The 22,058-nt window shown below is 53.3% G+C and overlaps 1 protein-coding gene across 1 annotated transcript in view; it reads right to left on the reverse strand.

Annotated features, from left to right (window-relative positions):
- Nucleotides 1-22,058, reverse strand: part of LOC149325158 (sodium-coupled monocarboxylate transporter 2-like) — a 194,356-nt gene that overhangs the window by 7,679 nt on the left and 164,619 nt on the right. Inside the window, exon 13 of the mRNA XM_089563580.1 lies at nt 6,122-6,294. Coding sequence (XP_089419706.1) covers nt 6,122-6,294 — 173 coding nt within the window. The remainder of the gene's footprint in view (nt 1-6,121; nt 6,295-22,058) is intronic.

A 22,058-nucleotide genomic window follows, 5' to 3' on the forward strand; every position in this document is an offset into this window, starting at 1 on the left:
TCTGGGTGATGGCATCGTTCTCCCTCTCCCAGCGCGTGACGGCGATCTGTCGTGACGTCATGTGTCACGTGCTATGTCACGTGGTGTGTCGTCACTGTACCACGTGGTCTGCACGGCGTGCAACCACAGCGACGGCGCGAGGTGGACCCTCATCTTCCTCTGTCGTGACGTCATATGTCACGTGGTGTGCACGGCGCGTAACCACGGCGAAGGGCTGTAGTGTACCTCTAGTAATATGCTTCGCATAAAAGAAAACGGAACCTTGAAGTGACATCGTAGCCTGGCGCGGCAGGTTACATACGCGCGATCAAGGAATTCCGAGGACAGGCAATTACAGGTCGTTCCTTGCTTATTTTCTTACAGAACGCGTTTAGATTGCCTTCATATAGAGGTTGATGTTAGCGTTGCAGCCTCGTAGTCGTAACAGTGAATGTTGCTTCAGAATAACACATTTAAAAGAAATCATCTTAACAACGTTGCTGTTGAGGACCTTTTTCGTAGAGGTGACGTTTCACGGCCAGTTTTTTCGCTACGTTTGGGTGTGGCATGTGTCTGCGTGGGCGAGATTTAATCGCTAAATTTCATTTGGTGCGGCAAGCAAAAGCAACAAAACTGCCAAAAATGTCGTAGCACTGCAATGGGTAATGGCATCTCGTCGTCACCGTAGGAACGAATAAACACCCATTGTACACTATCCGTTCCTCCGGTGGTGCGAGTTACTGGCGCTACTGCGGCGAACGTTGGCGATTTTTGTTCGCAATCGCCGCAAGTGAAGAGATTTCAAATGTTTCCGAATTAGTCAAGTACCCCATGCAAACATACAGTGAATATAAACTGGCTATCAAATGCCGCCTGGGCGCGAAATATAAGCCCGAGCAAGGGAGCAATAAAGCGGAGATAATTCTTTTTCTCGAGTGTCTTTGAGCGGCTGTTTGTGAGACAGTGGTCAGCAGTGTGTTTGTTGCAGTGTGTTGCCTACTTACATGCTGGAGTGTGTTTGTTTGCTTACAAGCATTAACTCGTGCACTTGGTTGTTTTGCATTTACAGGTGCATCGTCTACCTAGATGAAACCTGGGTCAACGCAGGGTACACAAAACAAGACGTCTGGCAGGGCAAGACTGTGAAGTCATCTCAGGATGCCTTCCTGAAAGTTTTAACAACGGGATTGACTGCACCTTCGGGCAAAGGGGCCGTTTGATCCTTGTACATGCTGGAAGCAGTGCAACAGGTTTCGTGCAAGGCGTTGCTGACTTCTTCAGGGCAAAGGGAAACCACGCTGACTACCACTCTGAGATGGATTGCAACTACTTTGAGAAGTGGCTCACCGACAAGCTTTTGCCAAACATTCCGACCAATAGCACTGTAGTCATAGACTATGTTCTATATCATAGCGTGGCTCTTGAAAAATCGCCTACCAAGTCTGCGCTCAAAGCCGATATTCAGCTTTGGCTCACAAGGAAAGGCGTTCCTTCCCTGGTCACAGGACATGGTGAGGGCAGAACTGCTGGAGCTTTCTCAAAAGGTAAACACACCCAGCGTTGTGTACCGCATCGACATCCTAGCTACCCATGGCCACGAAGTGCTTCGTTTACCACTATACCACTGCGAGTTCAATCCCACAGAACTTGTTTGGAGCCAGGTGAAGGAATACATCGCAAGTCGCAAGTGTATGGGTGGAATCGTGAAAATATGTGAGCATGTGGGTGTATGTGTGTTGATCGGTGTGTGATCAACTCTTTCTGTGATGCAGTGATCACTCTTCAGGCTGATCCCTCTTCAGGCAGTCAGGCTGATGATGATGATGACGTTAAGAGAGATGAAGGATGCAGAGTGGGCCAGGGATCAAACACGGGATAATGACATTCTAGTGCAAAGCAAAAGGAGTAAATGGGCTTCGGCTAGGCATGTAATGCGAGGGGAAGATAACCGGTGGCCCTTAAAAGGTCCCTGAAAAGGGTGTTCGAGGTTGTCTATAATATTCTTGCATTACGTAGAGTACAGGCCACCGAGCGTTCCTGCCGCGTACTAGACCTCTAAAGCGAACCGATCATTTACAATGTAATTTTAAAAAATTGCGCTTCCTCCCCTCGCGGCGACCTGCAGTGCTGAGCTTTCGCCCGAATCCGCGAGCAACGCGTCATGCCGCGCTCTTTACGCCACCAGCAAAGGGCTGCCATTGGTTCGCCGTGACGCCTCTTACTGAAATCACGCAGCTCCCATGGTGGCCGCGGCCGGTGTCTTGGTTCACTCCCATCTTTCTCCCTTCCCGTTTCGGCGAGTTTCAGGTGTACACCGAGATATGCGAGACAGATAATTTCCTTTCCTCAAAAACCAATTTACCGACGAGCAAGGCGCAGAGCCGAACGGGCGATGGTGTTCTGTGGACTCCCTGGCAGCGTTGCAAGACGCTGTCGCGTTTCACTCTTAGAGGCGAAGCCTAACATCTTAAAACGCATCAGTGACACAAGCAGAAACACCGCGCTTAAGGCTTTCGCCTCCGCACTTTAGGCCAACAAAGTGCCCCCCTGAATTTTTTGATGGGAGATAACTCAGCTTCCACAAAACACATTAAGAAAATTCTTGCTGGAGGATATTTGTGAAGCGGCGTCCTTTAACATCCTAGGCATACTGCAACTTAATTGGGAGCCCCTTCAGAGCCACCCTTCAGAGCTCCTTTGAGGGTAAAAGACTGGATTCCAAGGGGAGAAAAGCGTAGCAAGAGGCGGCAGAAAGTTAGGTGGGTGGAAGTGATTAAGTCTGCGTGGACAGGGAGCCGCAGCTGGCACAGACAGGGTTAATCGGAGAGATATGGGAGAGGCCTTTGCAGTGCAGTAGGCGCAGTCACACTGATGATGACGACTAGCAGGAACGCAATTATTAAGCCATAGCATAAGGAGGCCCACTGACGTGTTTTTTGTTTACTCGTGGCACACCCTGAGGAAGAAGTGAAATGAAGAAAAAAAAAGGGCGGGGGCTTAGCTTTGGTTAAGCCTGGTTGGTTGCGAAAGCAGGTGTTTTGGTTGGTTGGTTTATGGGGTTTAACGTCCCAAAGCGACTAAGGCTATGAGAGACGCCGTAGTGAAGGGCTCCGGAAATTTCGACCACCTGGGGTTCTTTAACGTGCACTGACATCGCACAGTACACGGGCCTCGAATTTCTCCTCCAAAGAAATTCAGCCGCCGCGGCCGGGAAAGCAGGTGTTTTATACCGCATATGCAACGCCTCTAGTGGGAAGAGCGCGGCGCGCCGTGGCAAGCGGCCGCCGTTACCCGACGAGCCGAGTTGGTAGCGCGTTCCTCGCTCCTGGTCAGTGACGTCACGCTGTGATGTCACTGGGCATGGTATGACGTCAGGGGTCATTCTAAAGGTCAAACGTGCCAAGTGGCCGCCGCTACGCTAAAGGCCGTTCTTGGGAGTAGTGTTTCAATTTCAATTTCAATTTATTTTCGAATTTCTTTTACAGGAAATACAAACACTTTTTGGACCCATAGCCAGCGCCTAGTTCGGGTCCAAGTAAACGACACACGTAAAAGCAAATTCAAAAACGGCGGACATATACAGAACAGCGTAAGCGTTGTACAAGATTAAAAGCAAAGCAGTCTAAATAACACTGGTAGATAACATTCGGCGCGGCAAAAGAAAGAAAATATTGCTTTCGGAATAGAACGCCTCACAGCCGTGGTCGGAATACGAACCCGCGCCTGTGTGAACAGGTACGATCTGCTGGTAGGTGCTTCAGATTACTACGACATTGTTGTTCTTTTTTTTTCGTGTTGCATAGAAATGAATCTCGCTACACCTTTGCAGTAGCCAAACATCCCGTGTGTTAAACAGCCAGACTATCGCACAGTGGTCTTGCTGCCGTCGTTTAACCAAAGTCTGCGTTCTCGCCGGCGGCGACTCCACCAAAACGCCACATAATGCGCATTGTGCTATCGCAATCCAGGCTGGGCTGTCTAAGCGTCCGCTCATTTTTTAGTATTGTGCCTTTGTTCACGGGAGCTAGCCGGGATTTCCTTGCATCTCGTGGAGGTCCTGGACTATCTTCCTGCTGTGCCCCAGGTGAGGTTAGCGGTGCAAAGGGCTGCTGCTTGTTTATCTAGCAACGTGAGCAGTCGACTTGGCATGGATAATCTCCCAAAAAGCATGGAAGTATGCTCGGCTTCGTTCTCCCGTGTGGCTGCTCTGGATTCCGTGCAAAACGGCTTGAGGATGAGGAGCACGTTTGTTACATTACATGGCCTCGTTTTGACTGGGTTTGAGAATCGTGAGCTTGCTTTAGCCACTTTGGAAAACGTCGCAGGAAGGAACTTCCGAAGACGTTAGGGATCCTGTGCTGAAAGAAGCAGCCGGACTTCTGCTGCAATCGCACGCCGAATATTGAAACGAGACCGTTGTCTGCACTTAAGAGATACGCCTGTTTCTGAGAGCCGGCTGCGCCAGCATAAGTGGAGAAAAGGATGTCACCGTCTTAAATGTTAAGCAGCGCAAAAAACAGGAGAAAAGAGAGACGAGACGAGTGCTGACTAACTACTGGTTATTTTGTTCGCGGAAAAGTATATAAAAGCGAAGGAAATAGTGAACTACTTGACCCCAAAACCTTTCCATAGCTTTCCATGTTTCTTTCCGTTAGTAATGTATGTCCATTAACTCGGATGCCCAACTGTTCCCACTCCAGGCCTCTGAAAACCGCTGTAACTACGCGGAGAATAGCATTGGTGAGACCGTGTTTCACTGCCGATGCCCTTTCTTATAGGAATTTTATTGCTGAGTTTATGGAGGACTATGGTAGTTGTGCAGTCGTTGTAGATATCATCCTGTATTGTTATATGAGGCTCATCTGCACCCTGATTCCGTAATATCTACATGACTGCTGAGGTTTCGACTGAGTCAACTGCTTACTGGTAATCATTGACAGCTATATAAAGGGGCTGGTTATATTCCGCGCATTTCTCTATCACCTGATTGAAAGTACGGATATGGTCGATTGTCAAGTAGCCTTTACGAAATCTTGGCTGATTGCCAGAAATGCGCACTTGTTGCGTGCGCCCTTAGACAGCCTTACTGCGTGTGGCGGTAGCGGTCTCAGGAGATGGCTACGAGTCAGCGTGACAAGCTCAGCCAGGAACGAGCTACGAAAGTTCACAGAGGGTGTGATCGTTTGGTGCCCAGCTTTCGCTAGTCGCAAGGCCGAGAATGGGCCGGAGTCAACGTTTAACAAACAAAACTTTATATAGGTAAGAGAGAAGCGAACAGTGACAGAAGCCAAAGGTCAGAGGGGATTTTAAATTAATTTATTTATTTTGTCGTGTTGTTCGATTTAGAATATTACTGAATATATTATCGCTTAAAGCTAATTGATTAGAAAAGCCGAAGAAAAAACAACCACATGCCGCCGGTGGGATCCGAACCCACGACCTCCGAATTACGCGTCCGGTGCTCTACCTCTGAGCTACGGCGACGGCTGTCAAACAACTTGCCCATTAGTGCTGTACTACAGACCACAAGGTAGCTTAAGATAGTTAGTGTTTCTTTATAAGTAATTTAACATGGGAACTTGCCTGCATCGTCCGAAATCGGCGAATAACTGCAGTCGTCTGCGCACAGAATTTTCATCGAAGCGGCAGAGCAGCAGATTTGACAGGCTGCGCCATCTGGGGCACTGCGAGACCTGCCCTAGCTCAAGCAGGGAAATTGGTTTCCTCACAGTTCGCCAGATGGCGCAGCCTGTCAAAAACGGCTAGTCGGCTTGCCTCGACGAAAATTTTGCGCGCAGACCACCTCAGTTTTTCGCCGATTCCAGGCAATTTAGGCAAGTTATGATGTTAAATTATTTATCGGAAAACGCAGACTATCGTAAACTACACTGTGGTCTATCACTGAGACCAACTAGTACTGTAGTTTGCGCGGAAGATATCTTTACAACCCGGACAGATAAATATGGAATGGCCTGTATAAGCACTGTAATGAATGGCACTCTTCTGGGTTGGATGGTGCGACTCAATGTGGGAACAACTTGAACACTGCCACACGGGGAGACACAGAGCATGTTGCTCTTGTCTCCTTTCGTGCCAATGTTCAAGCTGGCCCCACCATTCGATTGCGATGAAGCAGACTTACGGTGTGTACTGCGCCAAATGCGTGTTGTTACGTGCCGAGGTACCCGTACTTGAGTTTGGAGGGCAGTAGTCCAGGGACATCTCCATTCTTTGAGGTCTTCGTCCGCTTTGAACGATGGCAGTCATGTGGCACAGTTGGTACAGAACCACAGTAAGCGTTGCTACTCCTGCCCCCTGCACCGGTGCAAAGTTGTGAAAACAAGGCGGAAAGCAATAACATGTAAACTGGCGGTTATTTAAAAAAACATGACGGACCATTTAGGGCGTTTAGGCCAGATGGGAATAAGGTGAGCTAGCACTTCGGTTTTCATTTCGGTTCTGGCTGAAGGCTCGGTTTTGAAGGTTAAGCATGTTCAGACGAAGATCTGCGAAATCGATCAGGGGGGCCTTAGAGGTAGTGCACTAAAACTGGAGGGCACGCTTAAAGCGTTTGAGGCACTAAATTTTGAGGCTATAAAAAGTTCCTCTGTATGTAAGGCCATCCACAGCCAAGCATTGGATGCAACCGACGCTAAAATATATTTTAATACAGCTCCAAAGAGTCCTTAAATGCTCTTTCTCACGATCGAGACCCATCGCTAGCGCGATAATCTGAGACGTAGAACTGCGGTGACATCACAGCATAGTGACGTGACGTACTATGAACGGCGACGCGCAACATCGACCAGGCGCTGCGTTTGCGACTCAGTGGACGGTCCGCTGATCGGCAAGTATGCCGTTCCTGACGTCCCAGCCGGCACCATGCAGTATCGGCAGCCGAGTGAAACCTTCACATATATGAGAAGATGGCTGTTGTTTCTCTTGTCTACGCCTCCTCTACACAACTAATAATCGAAACGAGCGACTACATTTCACATGTTCACTCTTCGACTCACCCGCACTACGAATAGGCCTAGCGAGTCCGCTGTCGTATGTACGATGTCGGCGATTGTAGAGAGCAAATACAAATACAAGTTTTAGCTTGTACAAATGGCCATCGAGCATAATTTCGACAAAAGTGACCCGAAATCGAGGACTGTTTATATCTTAGGACGCAAATGCATCGAGCCGGAAGCGCCGCTGCTAGTCACTGTGACCCAGCCTGTCGACTAACGCTGCGGGCGCCCGCGGCGGCAGCTAGCAGTCGTCTCCGTCGCTTGAGAGCAACAAATTAAACCATTCCATTTATCGCAAATGGGCGCCGAACATACTTCTAGATAAGCCAATTTAAATTCAAATACTGGGCACTACGTTACAGAGAGTTACAGCGAGTAAGAAACGCCAGGCCTACGCAGTGTCAACATCCTGGTTATGAAGCGTTCCCTACGCTGGCGCTCCCTTTTTCAGGCGATTCTTGCAGAGTTATCGCAATGCGTAAGCACGTAAGCGCACAATCGGCGCAAAAGAGAACAGGCTGTTTAACCTATATATGCAGATATATGCAAACAAAAGTAGCGCCGAGATGCAGTCGTCGTCATGGACGCATTCCTGAGATAGTTACATGCTCGTGCGGTAATTCCTGTACAACTCTCTGGACGCATTCGTTTAGCTAATGCATGGACTGTTTGCTAAACAAGCAGCCGATATCGTAATCAGCAGGCGGCTGCGCGGGCGGAGCGAAGTAAAGATAGAGCGGATATTGGTCGGTACGAACATAGGGACTGTTGGGACTGTGGCATCCCACCGCTGCCACCTCTGTTGGGACTGGGAGTCCGAGCCAGGAAACGGTCGAGGCGACGGTGAGTCAAATGGACTTTATGTACAGTATGCACAAGGGCTTTTACATGATACAAGGGCCAAGAGCACCACGGGCTAGCACAAAGAAGAAGAGCGGCCCCGGCGGCGAGCGTAGCTCCGGCGTGATGGCTCTTCTGCTGCCCGTCTGCTGCTCGGGTTCAGCGCGGCTCCGTTTTTATAGCCGCTGGTAACGGTTACGGCAGCCAGCCGTTCAAATCCTCCAATCACTGGCCACCGTTAAAATTAGACCAATGGTCGAGAGCCGGCAAGCGTCGGAGGAGTTCGCACCGACGGAGAGGAGGAGAGGAGGAAGGGTCCGTGTCGGCGCCGCGGCGTCGGGATGAGTCACGCTGCACGTCGCGACATGTCCGAGAGTCTGGGCCTGCTTTGAGCGCCGGCGGGCGCGCAGCGCTTGTTTTCAGAGAAGCTAGCCAGCGAAATGGGAGCTCCGGCACTACAGCACCACCGCCGCCAGACAATGCGCCACGAAGACGAGCTACTTCCGCGTGGCTCGGATGCGGGGCGCGCTCCTACGCCAGGCACCTCCAAGTTCTCGTCCCGTGTTCAGCCGCAGGTAGCTCCAGGCTCCTTTCCGTGAACAGGTCCCGCTCGTCAGGACAGGATCACTGCTCCGCAGCTTTGTCGCCCAGGTGACTGGATCAGCTACGCTCGGTCCTTCAGAAGAGCTTGCTTCTCAGCATCGGTCGTTGATCGTTCTGCATGTTGCCAAGAACCGACCGACAACAGGCAACACCCAACACGAACAAGTGCCCTCCGTCACCCGTCAAAACACCAGACTTCAAGTCAAAAAAACTCTGCTGGCTATATTTCTGTCCCCTTTTCGCTCCCTCGTCAACAAGAGACACATGTGGGATACAAGAACTCCAAAGTAATTAACTCAAACAAAGTGTCAAACGCATGTAACACACGGAATAAAATGAATGCAAAGCAAATTCGCTCTCTTGAGATCACTCGGCCAGAAGAACACTCAGCTGAGGCCACAAATGAGGACATTAATTTTTCCCGGATCTACGAGCGAACTTAACAGCGGTTCGCGAAGAGACAAAATGTAGGTCACGAGGAGGCGAAGCCAGCCTTGCTTAGAACACACGGCTTAGTGCGTCTACGTTCGCGTTTTCCTCGCTTCTAACGGACGGTAAACGACACCCGCTACAGCGGAAACTAGTGACTCTGCCTCTTTCGCTGTGCTGCACTTTTCTCTCTCTCTCTCTACTACCGTGGTAGCTAACATCTCTGCCTCTTTCGCGGTAGACGCGCTTTTCTTTCTCTCTGTACTTGTTTTTCCAGTTTCTACGGGCGGTACAAACGAGAAAGATTCGCTTTCACTGATTTGCGACTTGTCCCTTTCTTTGCGCTTCGCGCGCCAGCTGCGGCGTTCAACTGCGATTGCGCAAAGCTTCCGGTGGGACCTTTCTCTCGTTCTCTTTGTTCGTGGCAAGTGAGACATTCCCCGAGTGTCTAATTTCTCGCGCACCCGTTTGCCTTTCCGCTCGATGTGCGGTTCGCCTCTACCCAGCCCTTTGATTTTCCGCCTACTGGAGAGCGTTATCCTGACACGCGGCTTTTCATGGCGATAACTGTGCTTGGCCGGGCGCTTAGACAGTTTCTTCTTGGCAGTTTTCCTGACCCTGTCACTGCAGCCTCGTACAATATTTCGCTCTTTGAGCCGTACTCGCGTTTTCCTTGCGCGCGCTTGCCGCTTTCTGTGGGAGCGCGGTTTCTCCCGTGACTGCAGCGGAAAGAGAGAGCCCGCATGAGAGCACGTGCCTTTGCGCGTCTTGCTCTCTCTGTTCTGGCGGCAAGATTCACACTTGTCCCGTTCCTTAATTTTTCGCCTCACGGGCAGCGCTCTCTTGTATCTCAGTTTCCCCCCAAGATACTCTTTCCCGCACGAATTCTTACACGATTTCTTTTTGCAGTTTATTCGACTGCTCAGATCTATGTGCCTCGACACACTTATGCGCTTCGCTTTGCGCGATAGTGATGCCTCGCACCTTTCTCTAGCTCTGGTTCTGACGTTAGTTTCAGGGCTAACCACGTGACTGACTTTACTAGGGTCATTTTGCCGGCGACGTTGGCGCTTCCGATGGTGGCAACCCGTCTCCGCGCGCTTGCCCTTTCTCTCTTTTCGGCGGCGACCGTCTTTCTTATGCCTTCCTTTCATCTTTCGGCGGCACCACTCTTTCTTTTGCCTGCCTTTCATCGTCTTTCGGTGACAGCTCTCTCTCTCGAGCTTGCCTTTACTGTCCTTTCGGCGGCAGCACTGTTTGTCGGTCACCTTGTGGTGATAGCTCACTTTTCGGAACTGGCTGTTACTTTCCTTCCGGTTGCAGCTTTCTTTCTTGTGCTTTCCTATCATTTTCTCCTGAGGAAGCACATGCTGCTTTCGTCGCCTAGGTTCCTGTTCTCTGACAATGTCACTATGATTCTCAGCCGATTCACGTGCGCTACCTAAATCATACCTGTCTTTGGCGCCTTTACTAGCGTCCTCCAAACTGAGTTCTTCCTCGTCAGCCTCTAAGAGTGCACATTCGTCCTCATCTTTCTCGGACGGGCTGACGTCTACAGCCCCCATGTCGTCTGGAAGGTTCTGTTCTCCACTGTCGTCCAGCACCTTAGTTTCTTCAGGCGCAGACGAACCAGTGTTTTCAACTGACATGAGTGATGGTATACAGCTCTCGTCATGCTCCTGACGCGTTTCAGCCAATTTCGGATGAGGGTCGGCTCTGCACTCAGTCGCGGTGTTCTCGCTACTGCAGCTGCTTTCTGGAATATCGCAAAGCTCAGAGCAGTGCGAAAGCACGGGACTCGTTTCGCATTCCTCGCCAGAGACACTAACGCACAACTCAGCGTCCGCAAACTCTACATGCGCCTGCTTCCGTTGATCGTAAGTGTCGGGTTTCTGCATCTCTGCCGAACGCGCTGCACAACACGGTGTGCCGTCCTCATCTACCTCGCTTGCGTCGGCGCAAGCGTTTTCACTAATGTCCAGACGGACGTCCTCTCTGCCCTGTTCGGCAACTTCTGCTTTCGACACGGTAGGAGATCCGCTTTCCGGTAACTCCGCCACAATCTCAATAAGCGCGACCTCTGCGATTTCACCGTCCGATGCTGTGGCTACCTTATCCGATGGTAGAGTGGTTTTCTCAGTTGGCGAATGCGGGGCAATTCCCACTGTTACAGCAGAAGTTACATCTGCCACGTACGGACTACGTTCCTCTGTGCCGCACTGGCAGCTCTGCTCTACAGCGACGCACTCTACCTCTGTGTCACGATCTTCCGACCCTTCAGCATTTTCGAGCCACTCTAAAATGTCGGCTTTAAACTGGTAGGCAAAATCGTTAAACGATGGGGTTAAACGCATCGTTAAACGCAGGTACCTTTGGCGAAGGTCCAGCGGTGACACGTTATATCTCGCCAGTAAGAAGCTTTTCAGCTCATCGTAGTCCGCCAAGCCGTCGTCCAACATGCGCTTGACAACGTCATACGCTTCGCTGGAAAGCAGGGCTACCAACTTCTGTGCCCAACCATACCGCTCAACGCGCTTTCTCTCGCAGACGCGCTCGAACTCCGCCAAATATTTCGCCATATCTTCGGCGATCACGAAGGGCTGCGGCCTGTCTCTCAGCTTCTGACCGTTAGTCTCATGCAGAGCGGACAATGTTTTATATCTCTCGAAATCGAGCTCATGCGCTTCAAGCTCCAGGTCCATCAGTTTCTTAGCGCGGGCATGCCGTTTTATCTCAAGCTGCCTTCGTTTTTCTGCCTCTTCGCGCTCACGGCGTCTCTTGGCCTCCTCGCGCTCACGTTCTGCCTGTTCGCGCTCAAGCTGCTTCTGTTTATCAGCCTCTTCGTGCTCACGGCGCCTTTTGGCCTCCTCGCGCTCACGGCGTTCTGTGATCTCTTCCCAGGCCTCATTGGCTTCCTCAGCCGTTACATTCTCCTTCCGCATGATCTCAAGAATCGCATGCTTTCGTTTTGCGGGGCCCAAATTAATGCCCAACTCTTCACAAATTTCGATGAGTTCCTTCACTTTGAAGTTCTCCATCGTGCACAATAGCCTCTTGTAGTTTGCCCTTTTCTTAGAATTCCCTTGCCGTCTATAGCGCTACTAGTATGACACGCGCAAGTAATTCTTTCCAAAACGCCTCGTTAACTCCCTCTGCACCAGCTTTCGTTTCAAAGCGCTCCGACTTGGCTCGAAACAGCAAAGCTTTCTACAGTGCTACACACAGCCCTACTCTAAACTACAATCACGTGTGCTAGAGCAGTCTGGCGAATTGAGGGGAAAACATCAGGCACTCACCGCGCCGAGGTAGCTGACGCCGGTCGATCCCGCAGCTGTCATCCACTGTTGGGACTGGGGCATCCCACTTCTGCCACCACTGTTGGGACTGAGGCATCCCACCGCTGCCACCACTGTTGGGACTGGTGGTCCGAGCCAGGAAACGGTCGAGGCGACGGTGAGTAAAAGGACGTTTATGTACAGTATGTACAAGGGCTTTTACATGATACAAGGGTCAAGAGCACCACGGGCAGGCACACAGAAGAAGGGCGGCCCCGGCGGCGAGCGTAGCTCCGGCGTGATGGCTCTTCTGTTGCCCGTCTGCTGCTCGGGTTCAGCGCGGCTCCGTTTTTATAGCCGCTGGTAACGGTTACGGCAGCCAGCCGTTCAAATCCTCCAATCACTGGCCACCGTTAAAATTAGACCAATGGTCGAGAGCCGGCAAGCGTCGGAGGAGTTCGCACCGACGGAGAGGAGGAAAGGAGGAAGGGTCCGTGTCGGCGCCGCGGCGTCGGGAATAGTCACGCTGCACGTCGCGACATGTCCGAGAGTCTGGGCCTGCTTTGAGCGCCGGCGGGCGCGCAGCGCTTGTTTTCAGAGAAGCTAGCCAGCGAAATGGGAGCTCCGGCACTACAGGACATATATATTAGGTTGGGGCAACCTAAAAAGAAATAAAAAATAACGAGCCCCTGCCTGCACCACATACGTACAACAGGCTTAATCCAATTCGGAGATAAAAGAATAGGCCCGTGGGCAATGATAATTTTACCACCCGAGGGCGCGGAAAGAGGGTAAAAAAAGGGGGGGGGGATGGAGGATGCTACTGTAGCGACCCACAGCCGGGGGAGCGGGCCCGGGGAGACTCCCCTGATCTCCCCTGGGAGGTAGCGGAAAGGATGGGCGAGATGAGGATGGGATAAAAGGTTGTCAGGAAATGGGTTATGTGATTTGGGATGGGAATGGGGTAGCGAGTTCTTGCTCTGATCCTTCATTAATCTCGACTTGATGGCCTGCCTGGCCAGGGTAGGGAGGGCGTCAAGATTGCCCAATGGTGCGGCCCCGCTCACGGGATGCCCGACCACCCACCAAACGCAAAGGGCCCCGACCGCCGGAGACATGAGAACCTAACTAGGGGTCAGCAGCTAACTGGGGCCCCTCCACAACTACTATGCATAGTATGTTTACGAGAGCAGACGACGGAGAAATTCGTGCGTCACAGCTTGTGGGGCCCGTGTGACCAGGTTTCCCTGACATTGATGTCGTAGCACATCCCAGCGCTCAGAAACCTAAACCGAAATCTCTCAATATAAATTATGCGATGATAACTTATTTACAGCGCATATGTGAATTGCGCAGCGTACGTGTATTACGCGTCTTGAGGCAATACGCAATGTTTGAAACAAAGAACACGTCAACCAAAAGGTTCATGCCTCCACCACTTTAAGCTCGGCTTTAAGGGTATGACGCGACAGCGTAAATGACTTCATCCCCGTGTATGCGGCATTGCTAATTCTCCATTGCATATTGATAGATCTCGGGGAGTCCTTATACCGCTGCTTGCACATTGCTGCCGCGGTTAAACTATGCACTGCTGCTCTGCAATGACACGGGCTGCCACCGGTGAGGCTTGTGAGACCAAGGCAGTCTGAGGCGAAAGCACTGAGTGGAGGTCTTAGTGTTAGGGCAGTAAAATAGCAGTTATTGTGAGATTGGCAATTATGTGCACTTAACTGTTCATTAACATCACCTACAAAAATAAGTTCACTGCAAGACCATAGCCTCGCCCAACGACCTAGCTCCAGTTATTCCAGTTTCGTAGTGGTGTCGGATACCTCATTCAAAGAAATTTTCTAGTTAAGAAGTGAGAGAGACAAAAACCTACAATAAGTTGAGAAAAAACGGCCGCTTCCTTCAGAATCTCATAAATGCTGCGCTGCTTAGTTGTACACGGACAAAGAAGCTGGACAAACGCTGAGGTTAAGCGCAATCTACCAAATGAAGTTTGTGGGCAATTCCTCTGCGCGGGGGCGCACAGGCAGTCACTCGAGGCAGGACTTTGTACAAAGGGTTTATTCTCACATCAGGGGGGCCGGTCGTCGTCGTGGCAGCTGGGTTAGGTGGTCCGTTTGCAGGGCTGGTCCAAGAGCGAGAGGCCGCGAGCCTCTCCGGTCTCGCCTTATAAAGGCTTTCTCCCAGCCTCTCTCCCCCCGCCCCACCACTCGGGAAGAAGGGGTCCGAGACTACCGGCGGTGAGCGGCGAGAGATTTGACTTGTCCGCGAGCAGACCCTACATCTCCCCCCCCCCCCTCAAACGTCCGTCCCGGGGTCCGCCAGTAGGCGTTCGACGACCTCCGGGTCCGGGTCCATAAAGTCGTCGCAGGGGGGAGGGGTGCTCGCCGGGGGGCCGCTCACCGCTGGCTGGACGGGCTCCTCACGAGCCGCCTGGGGAGCGAGGCGCCTGGCTCCGCTGGGGGCCCTGCCGGCAGCGCCCTCCAAAGCTCCTCGGCCGCCGGGGACAGCAGGTCTCTCTCCTCCAGGGTCAGGCCGCGGAAAGGCAGCGCCACTTCCTGGAGGTCACCGCCGCGAAGGGGCTGCGCCTGGTCCCGCCACCTGGACCACGCGCAGTAAGAGATGGCCGCTCCGTTGGCGACCGTGGTCCAGGTGGCCACGTGCCGCAGGACCCTGGGCCGCTTGGGTTGCGGCTGCTCGGCGGCCGAAGCGCCGGCTGTGTGCTGAGGGGGGCCCTGCGCCTGGTCGTCTCTGGCCCTCTTGCGTTGGCCTGCACCACTGGGAGGTGCTCTCCAGTGGTTAGGCATGTGGTTTGGCGGGCGGTGGGGGCCACCGCGGCCGTGGAACCTGCGCCACTCGCGCGGCTCCTGCCGCCAGCCGGGTGGCGCGCCTTGATGGCGGCCACCGTTCGACGGTGGTCTGCCTTGCCTTCTGGAGTCCGAGCCACGGGCGTCGGTCCGCTGGAGCTTCCTAGAAGACATACTGAGAGGGCGAGAGCACTGCGAGTGATAATTGATCGAGAGACACGGGTGCTACCTGGTCCTCAGGTTGTAGCGTCGGTTGCAAACCGCACCGCTACCTGCTCGTCCTCCCGGGGGTGAGATCGCCGCATCGCGCTGATTTCCCACCGCTTCGCAGCCATCGTCCTTGCGAAGGTTTGGTTTGGTTTGGTTTATGGGGTTTAACGTCCCAAAGCGACTAAGGCTATGAGAGACGCCGTAGTGGAGGGCTCCGGAAATTTCGACCACCTGGGGTTCTTTAACGTGCACTGACATCGCACAGTACACGGGCCTCTAGAATTTCTCCTCCAAAGAAATTCTAGCCGCCGCGGCCGGGATCGAACCCGCGTCTTTTGGGTCAGCAGCCGAGCACCATAGCCGCTGAGCCACCGCGGCGGCCGTCCTTGCGAAGGTGGAAAACCTTTAAATCAGCGACATGCACCGGACCGGCGGTTTCGCCGTTTGTCAACAACCGCAACTGGTAGGTGAGCGGCGTAGTCCGTGCCGTAACTTCGTACGGCCCAGCCCACTTGTGCGCTAGCGACGCGGCGAAACCGCGCGCTGCGTTACTAAGTGGGTGCGTTCTCTTGAGTACTAAGTCGCCCGTGTTGAAAACGACGTGACGGCGACCTTTGTTGTACTGATCCGCCTGCTCCATGCGCGCCACATCGATGTTTTCGCGGGCTGCTCGCTGCGCTGCCTCCAGGCGCTCCCGGAGCCTTGCCGCGTACTGCGAAAGCGGAGGGGGCGCAGGCCCCGCCGCGTCGAGTAGGGCATTCTCTAGCGGAAAAGCGATCTCTCTCCCAAAATTCAAGTAAGCGGGTGTAATACCCACTGACCTGTTCACGGTTGTCCTTGTAGCGAACGCCAGTTCGGACAGCCGCGCGTCCCAATCTCTGTGCTGCTCGGTCGTCGCGACCAGCATGCTCTTCAGATTTCGATTCACCCGCTCGGTTATGTTGCTCTGAGCGTGGTAGGGACTCGTTCTCCTGTGGCGGATTTGAAGCGCCCGACAGGAGTCTACAAAGACTTTGCTTGTGAAATACGAAGCATTGTCTGTAATCAGGTCGGAAGGGAAACCGAAACGAGTGAAAATCTCCAACAGTTTTTCCCAAATTCGTTCCGACACAAGCTTCCTAAGGGGGAAAACCTCAACCCACTTGGAATAGTGGTCCGTTATTACCAGGATGAATTGGTTTCCGCGCGCGGACCGAGGGAGGGGTCCCATGATATCGCACGCGACCACTTGCCACGGGTAGTTGCTAACTACAGCCTTCATCATGCCAGCGGGCTTGCCCGCCCGAGGCTTGGCTACCTGGCATACCGGGCAGGTACGGGCGTATCCCAGCACATCCTTTCTCATGCCTGGCCAGGTCGCGACACGGCATAACTTGTCGTAAGTCTTACTGCCGCTGCCATGGCCTGCCAGCGCTGAGTCATGGAAGTACTGCAGGAACCGTTTCCGCAACCTTCTCGGGACCACGACTCGGAAAGGGGATGCTATCGCCGCTTCCTCGTCAAGTTGGGGAATATAGCGGAGCAGCAAGCCATCATCGCCCAGCAGATACGCGTCGTACTTGCCCTCAGCGTTCCCGGTGCAAGCTGCGCTGCTCGCAAGCTCCTTCAGCACCCGCTGGCAAAGACCGTCTGCTTTCTGGGCCTCGATCAGCTCTTCTCTACTGACCGCTACTCCCCAAGACAGATTTCTTTCTGCCTCGCTCCTAGGCAGGCGAGCGGTCGCCGCCACGAGCTGCTGTGTTTCCCTTCCGTCACAGCACCGTGCGGGACCTTTGTCCGTCTCCTCTCTCTCCAAACCGGGCGCGACACTCTCGTCCGCCCTCTCCTCCTCTTCAACAGCGGTGACGCCGCTTTTTACAAAGCTGGGCTGCGCCTCTGAAGCGCTTTCGCCAGCATTCCATGGTGCGCGCGATAAAGCATCGGCCACCTTGTTCAAGCTGCCCCGGCGGTACTCGATGGCGTACGCGTAACGTTGCAACGTCAGCGCCCATCTCGCGAGTCTGCCTGCGGGGTTCTTTAGCCTCTTTAACCAAGACAATGCCTGATGATCTGTCTGCACGGTGAAGACCGCTCCGTCTAGGTACATGTCGAACTTCGACAATGCGAACATGATCGCCAGGCATTCTTTTTCGGTCACGGAGTAATTCCGCTCCGCCGATGTGAGCGTGCGACTAGCGAACGCGACAGGGCGCAGTTTGCCCTCGTGTTCCTGCAACAAAACAGCTCCAACACCGTAGTCACTAGCGTCTGTCTGCAAGACAAACTGCTTGTTCAGGTCGGGAAGGCGCAGACTAGCGGTATTCGCTATCGCGCGAGCCAAGGCAACAAATGCGTCACTCTGTTCCTTGCCCCAGACCCACTTCGAGCCTTTACGCAACAGCAGGTTCAGCGGCCTTGCAAGCTCCGAACAGCGCGGGATGAATTGCCTGTAGAACGCAACCATCCCCAAAAACCTCTGCAAGCTTTTCACATCCATGGGGCAGGGGTAGTTCAGAATTGCCTGCAGTTTGTCATCATTCGGTCTCAGTGTGCCATCATCCACGACAAAGCCCAAGAGGTTCACTCTCTTCGATGCCAACTGCACTTTCTTTGGATTTATGGTTAGACCGGCACGTCTCATTCTATCGAGAACGGAATTCAGGTGAATGAGGTGCTCCTCGAACGACTGTGAGAATATCACAACGTCGTCGAGGTACGCCATGGCGTAGTTGAACCTTGCATCGCCCAGCACGATGTCCATCAGTCGCATGAACGTGCTCGGGGCGTTAGACAAACCAAACGGGAGTCGAGTAAATTCGAAGAGCCCGCGGTGGCAGGTGAATGCGGTTTTCTCAATGTCACCTTCGGTCACCTCAATCTGCAGGTACCCTCTGCTTGCATCTAGGACTGTGAAGAACCTCGCGTTCCCTAACGCGTACATCACAGCCTCGATCGACTGAAAAGGGTACGCAACCGTAGGCGTCAGTGAGTTGAGCTTACGATAATCAACACACAGCCTGACCGATCCATCTTTCTTCGGCGCTAGAACCACTGGTGACGCCCAGGGACTTTGTGAGGGTCTCACCGCACCGGTATCAATCATCTCGTCAAGGGCACAGTCGAGAAGCTGCCTCTTATGCGCACTTAACGGCCTCGGGTTACACCTGAAAGGGCGCGTATCACCCGTCTGAATCTCGTGCTGAAGCAGGTCGGTTCTGCCCGGTTTCTCCGTGAAGCAATCCGAAAACGGGAGTAAAGTTTCCGCGAGCCTTCGGCGCTGACTACTGGGTCCTGAGAAAGACGCAATAATCGCTTCTAACGGGCCACCGTCTCTCAGCGTCTCGAGGGAGCTCACCTGCCTTTCTGTCGCACAGGTGTGGACAACCACCTTTTGTGCAGGACAGCCGGGCAAGGATGCGCTTTCGAAGGGGATGAGGGGGGCGAGCTGGCTGTAACGATAGCCATTCTCCCCCATGTCGAGCACAATGCCTTCGCTCGAGAGAAAATCCCTTCCCAGAATTACTGGTATCGACAAGCCAGGCAGATAGACGAAGCGATGTCTCCGCTTTCTGCCGTCAAAGCGCATCGTAAGACGCACTGCTCCCTTTGCCTTTGCCGCCCCAGCTGCTAAGCTTAACGGGGTTTCGGCCGGTCTGACACGGATGTTACCTATCCGGCAGGCCTCGTACACCTCGTCACCGACCAGTGACAGCGTTGAGCCCGTGTCTACGAGTGCAGAGTAGCATCGACCCGCTAACTGCACTAGCATAAAAGGGCTTGAGCGTGGAACGACTCCCTGAGCTCTACAGGCGAGCGGGACAAAGGCCTCCCCGTCGCCGGCGCGGGAGTTCTTTTCCTGACTAGCGCCTTGACAACCATGAAATTCTCCCGCTGACGGTGAAAGGCCGCTGCCACCAGACATCACCGCCAGCGCCTGGCGTTTCCCTGCATACGCCTAGCTTGGCATTCGCGTGCCACGTGGCCGGGCTGGTTGCAATTCCAGCAAAGCCGGTCATTCACCCGCCGCGTAGACGGAGGACCCCTCGTTCCACGAAGCGGTTGGGGACGGCTCTCCCCTTTCTCCGCGCATTCCTGACGCTCGCTCCGCGCGTGGCCTGTGAGACCGGCACGTCGCCGCTGCTCGAATGCGTACGGGTCAAGCGCGCGAGGGACAACAGGGGGTTCCGCCTGCCTTTCCACGGCCATTACCTCGGCGCGCCGAGCCCTCATCGCGCATTCTCGGCCTCCATCCCATGCGCATCCCGGTTCTAGCGATTCGGCCGGCGTGGGGGGCGGCTGGTAGCGCAGTTCGGCGAGTAAATCCGCCTGCACGGTCTTGGCCTCCTGCGCTAGGGCCTCGAGGTTTGTAAAACTGCGGCCCCGCAGATACGGCTTGAAGCGTGGATGGCACTGCCTGATCACACGCGCAACCTGATCTCGGTCGGTTGCTGTCGGATCTGCCCTCTTGTACAGCTCTTGCATTGCGCGTACGTACTCGAGGAGGCTTTCCTCTGGGTGTTGGGTGCGCAACGCGAGCTCATCCAGCATCCGGCGCTCATAATCAGGCGGCAAGAACTCGGCGCGGAAACGGTCTTTGAAGTCCGCCAGCGACTGGAAAGTCGGCTGGCAGCGCCTCCATCGCGCCGCTCTCGACGAGTGCTACAGGCAGGACCTGCCCTAGCATTACGTCATCTGGGGCGCCCAGAGCCGTCTGGTAGTCCTCGAGTTGTTGCAAAAACTCGTGGACTGATTTCGCGTCCGTGTACCCGGAAAAGGAGGGGACCTCCATATTTATCCGCGGGCGCGATGCTGTCGCCGATGCTACCGATGCTGCGGCCTGGTTGGCGCCAGCCACCGAACCGAGCTGACGGGCTAATGCGGCAAACATCTCAGTCACCTGCCCCATTACGGCCGCCGCGTCGGCCGTCTCACTACCGGCTGCCCCGCCATCCAAAGCCGTGGCTGAAACATCCTTTCTGGGAGGCATAGTTCGCGCTAACTGTCCGGCCGCACCGGCTAACTGCTCATGGCAACAAGAACAATCACATACACAACAATCTATCTACAAACACGCGGAAATACACAACACAAAACGCCCGAAAACTACATAAATAACACAAAACCCCTAACAAATTTACAACACTACACAAGTCGCTACCCCGCGAACATTCCGCCTGACCCGCTCCTTAACCCTATCGGTCCGGCGTGGCCCCGAACAAAGAGGGCCTGCCACGAGTCTGGCTGCACGTCCCAAAATCGGCAGAGAAATCGTCCACAAGGTGTTAATTAAAGCCGCACGCTGGGCGCCATTATTTGTGGGCAATTCCTCTGCGCGGGGGCGCACAGGCAGTCACTCGAGGCAGGACTTTGTACAAAGGGTTTATTCTCACATCAGGGGGGCCGGTCGTCGTCGTGGCAGCTGGGTCAGGTGGTCCGTTTGCAGGGCTGGTCCAAGAGCGAGAGGCCGCGAGCCTCTCCGGTCTCGCCTTATAAAGGCTTTCTCCCAGCCTCTCTCCCCCCGCCCCACCACTCAGGAAGAAGGGGTCCGAGACTACCGGCGGTGAGCGGCGCGAGATTTGACTTGCCCGCGAGCAGACCCTACAAGTTTTATTCCTTGGAATAGGAAAAAGGAAACACCAGCTCACGACGTAATCAGAGGATTGTGAATACACATAAAACATAACAGTTCACTGTAACAGCAAGAAGAACTATGGAATGAAACCATGACCACAAGAACATATGAAAATAAACACTTTACCTAAGCCCGGGATGAAATCGCACTCAACCCCCCCCCCCCCCCCCCCCCCCGCGCCGCGCATCTAACAGACACGCGCGGGTGAACCTCATGCAAGTATTTTGTCTCTCCGCAACATATCTATTTCCCTGCAGGAAAGGGCTACGGAAGGGGCGCTAACGTAATCGCCTTCTTTGCCAGAAACCATCCGAAAGGCCTCAGTTACCTCGCGCTTTTTCTTTTCTGTTGCCCGCGCCAAAATAACCGTGTTTTGGAAATGTGGGCTGCACTCGTGTTTCAGGCAATAGTTCGCCAAGTTTTCTGCACCCTGCAGGGAGCGACATTTCCTCCTGTGCTCCAAAAGCCCTTCATTAAGGCATCGCCCAGTTTGCCCCACGTATGACTTGCCACGTAGTTTGCCACGTAGCACTTTTCCTATTCCAAGGAATAAAACTTCAGTTGGTAGATTGCGCTTAACCTCAGCGTTTGCCCCAGTTTCTTTGTCCGTGTACAACTAAGCAGCGCAGCATTTATGAGAAGATGTTCCAATTAGCTCAGTCCCAAGCACGTCTTAACCTTTCAGAAGCCCTCCGACCTGTTAATACTTCGCGATATGTTGTCTTTTGGGGACCTCGGTAACAGCCTTTCCAGACCGGTGTTTTTAAAGAGCCCGATTATTACCGCACAACTCGCTCACGTATGACTCCCTCCCTCGCATATGACTCTCCGACATAAGTGGAAGAATACCAATGCATAATTTTTTTATGTAAAGATATTTCTCATTATTTCACAGCTTTGCTTGTCCATCTACTAAGATAAAACACTTTTCATATATCGCTATCCATTTTCCGGATCTTTTTTATTTATTTACAATACTGTAAGCCCTTTGCGGGCTGTTAACAGGCTCGGGAAGAAAATACAGAAGAAAGGCACCTTATGCAGAACGATGGCAGATTATACAGAAGAAATGCACATTACGATAAGAAGCGCATTTTTCTCGAAATTTCCGTCTGTATTGGTATCGTGGAAAACGCGCGGATCCAGGCTGTTAAACTCACCAATGGTTTTCGGGAGGAACGAGTTTTTGAAGATGTCAGTTCTAGATGTGTACGGCAAAATGGCGAATGGGTGGTTAGTACGAGATGCCGGGGGGTGGTTGGTGGGCGCATATAAAAAG

This window comes from Amblyomma mixtum, chromosome 10 (genome assembly GCF_055824585.1).
Source record: "Amblyomma mixtum isolate Tamu chromosome 10, ASM5582458v1, whole genome shotgun sequence".
NCBI classification, from domain to species: Eukaryota; Metazoa; Arthropoda; class Arachnida; order Ixodida; family Ixodidae; genus Amblyomma; species Amblyomma mixtum.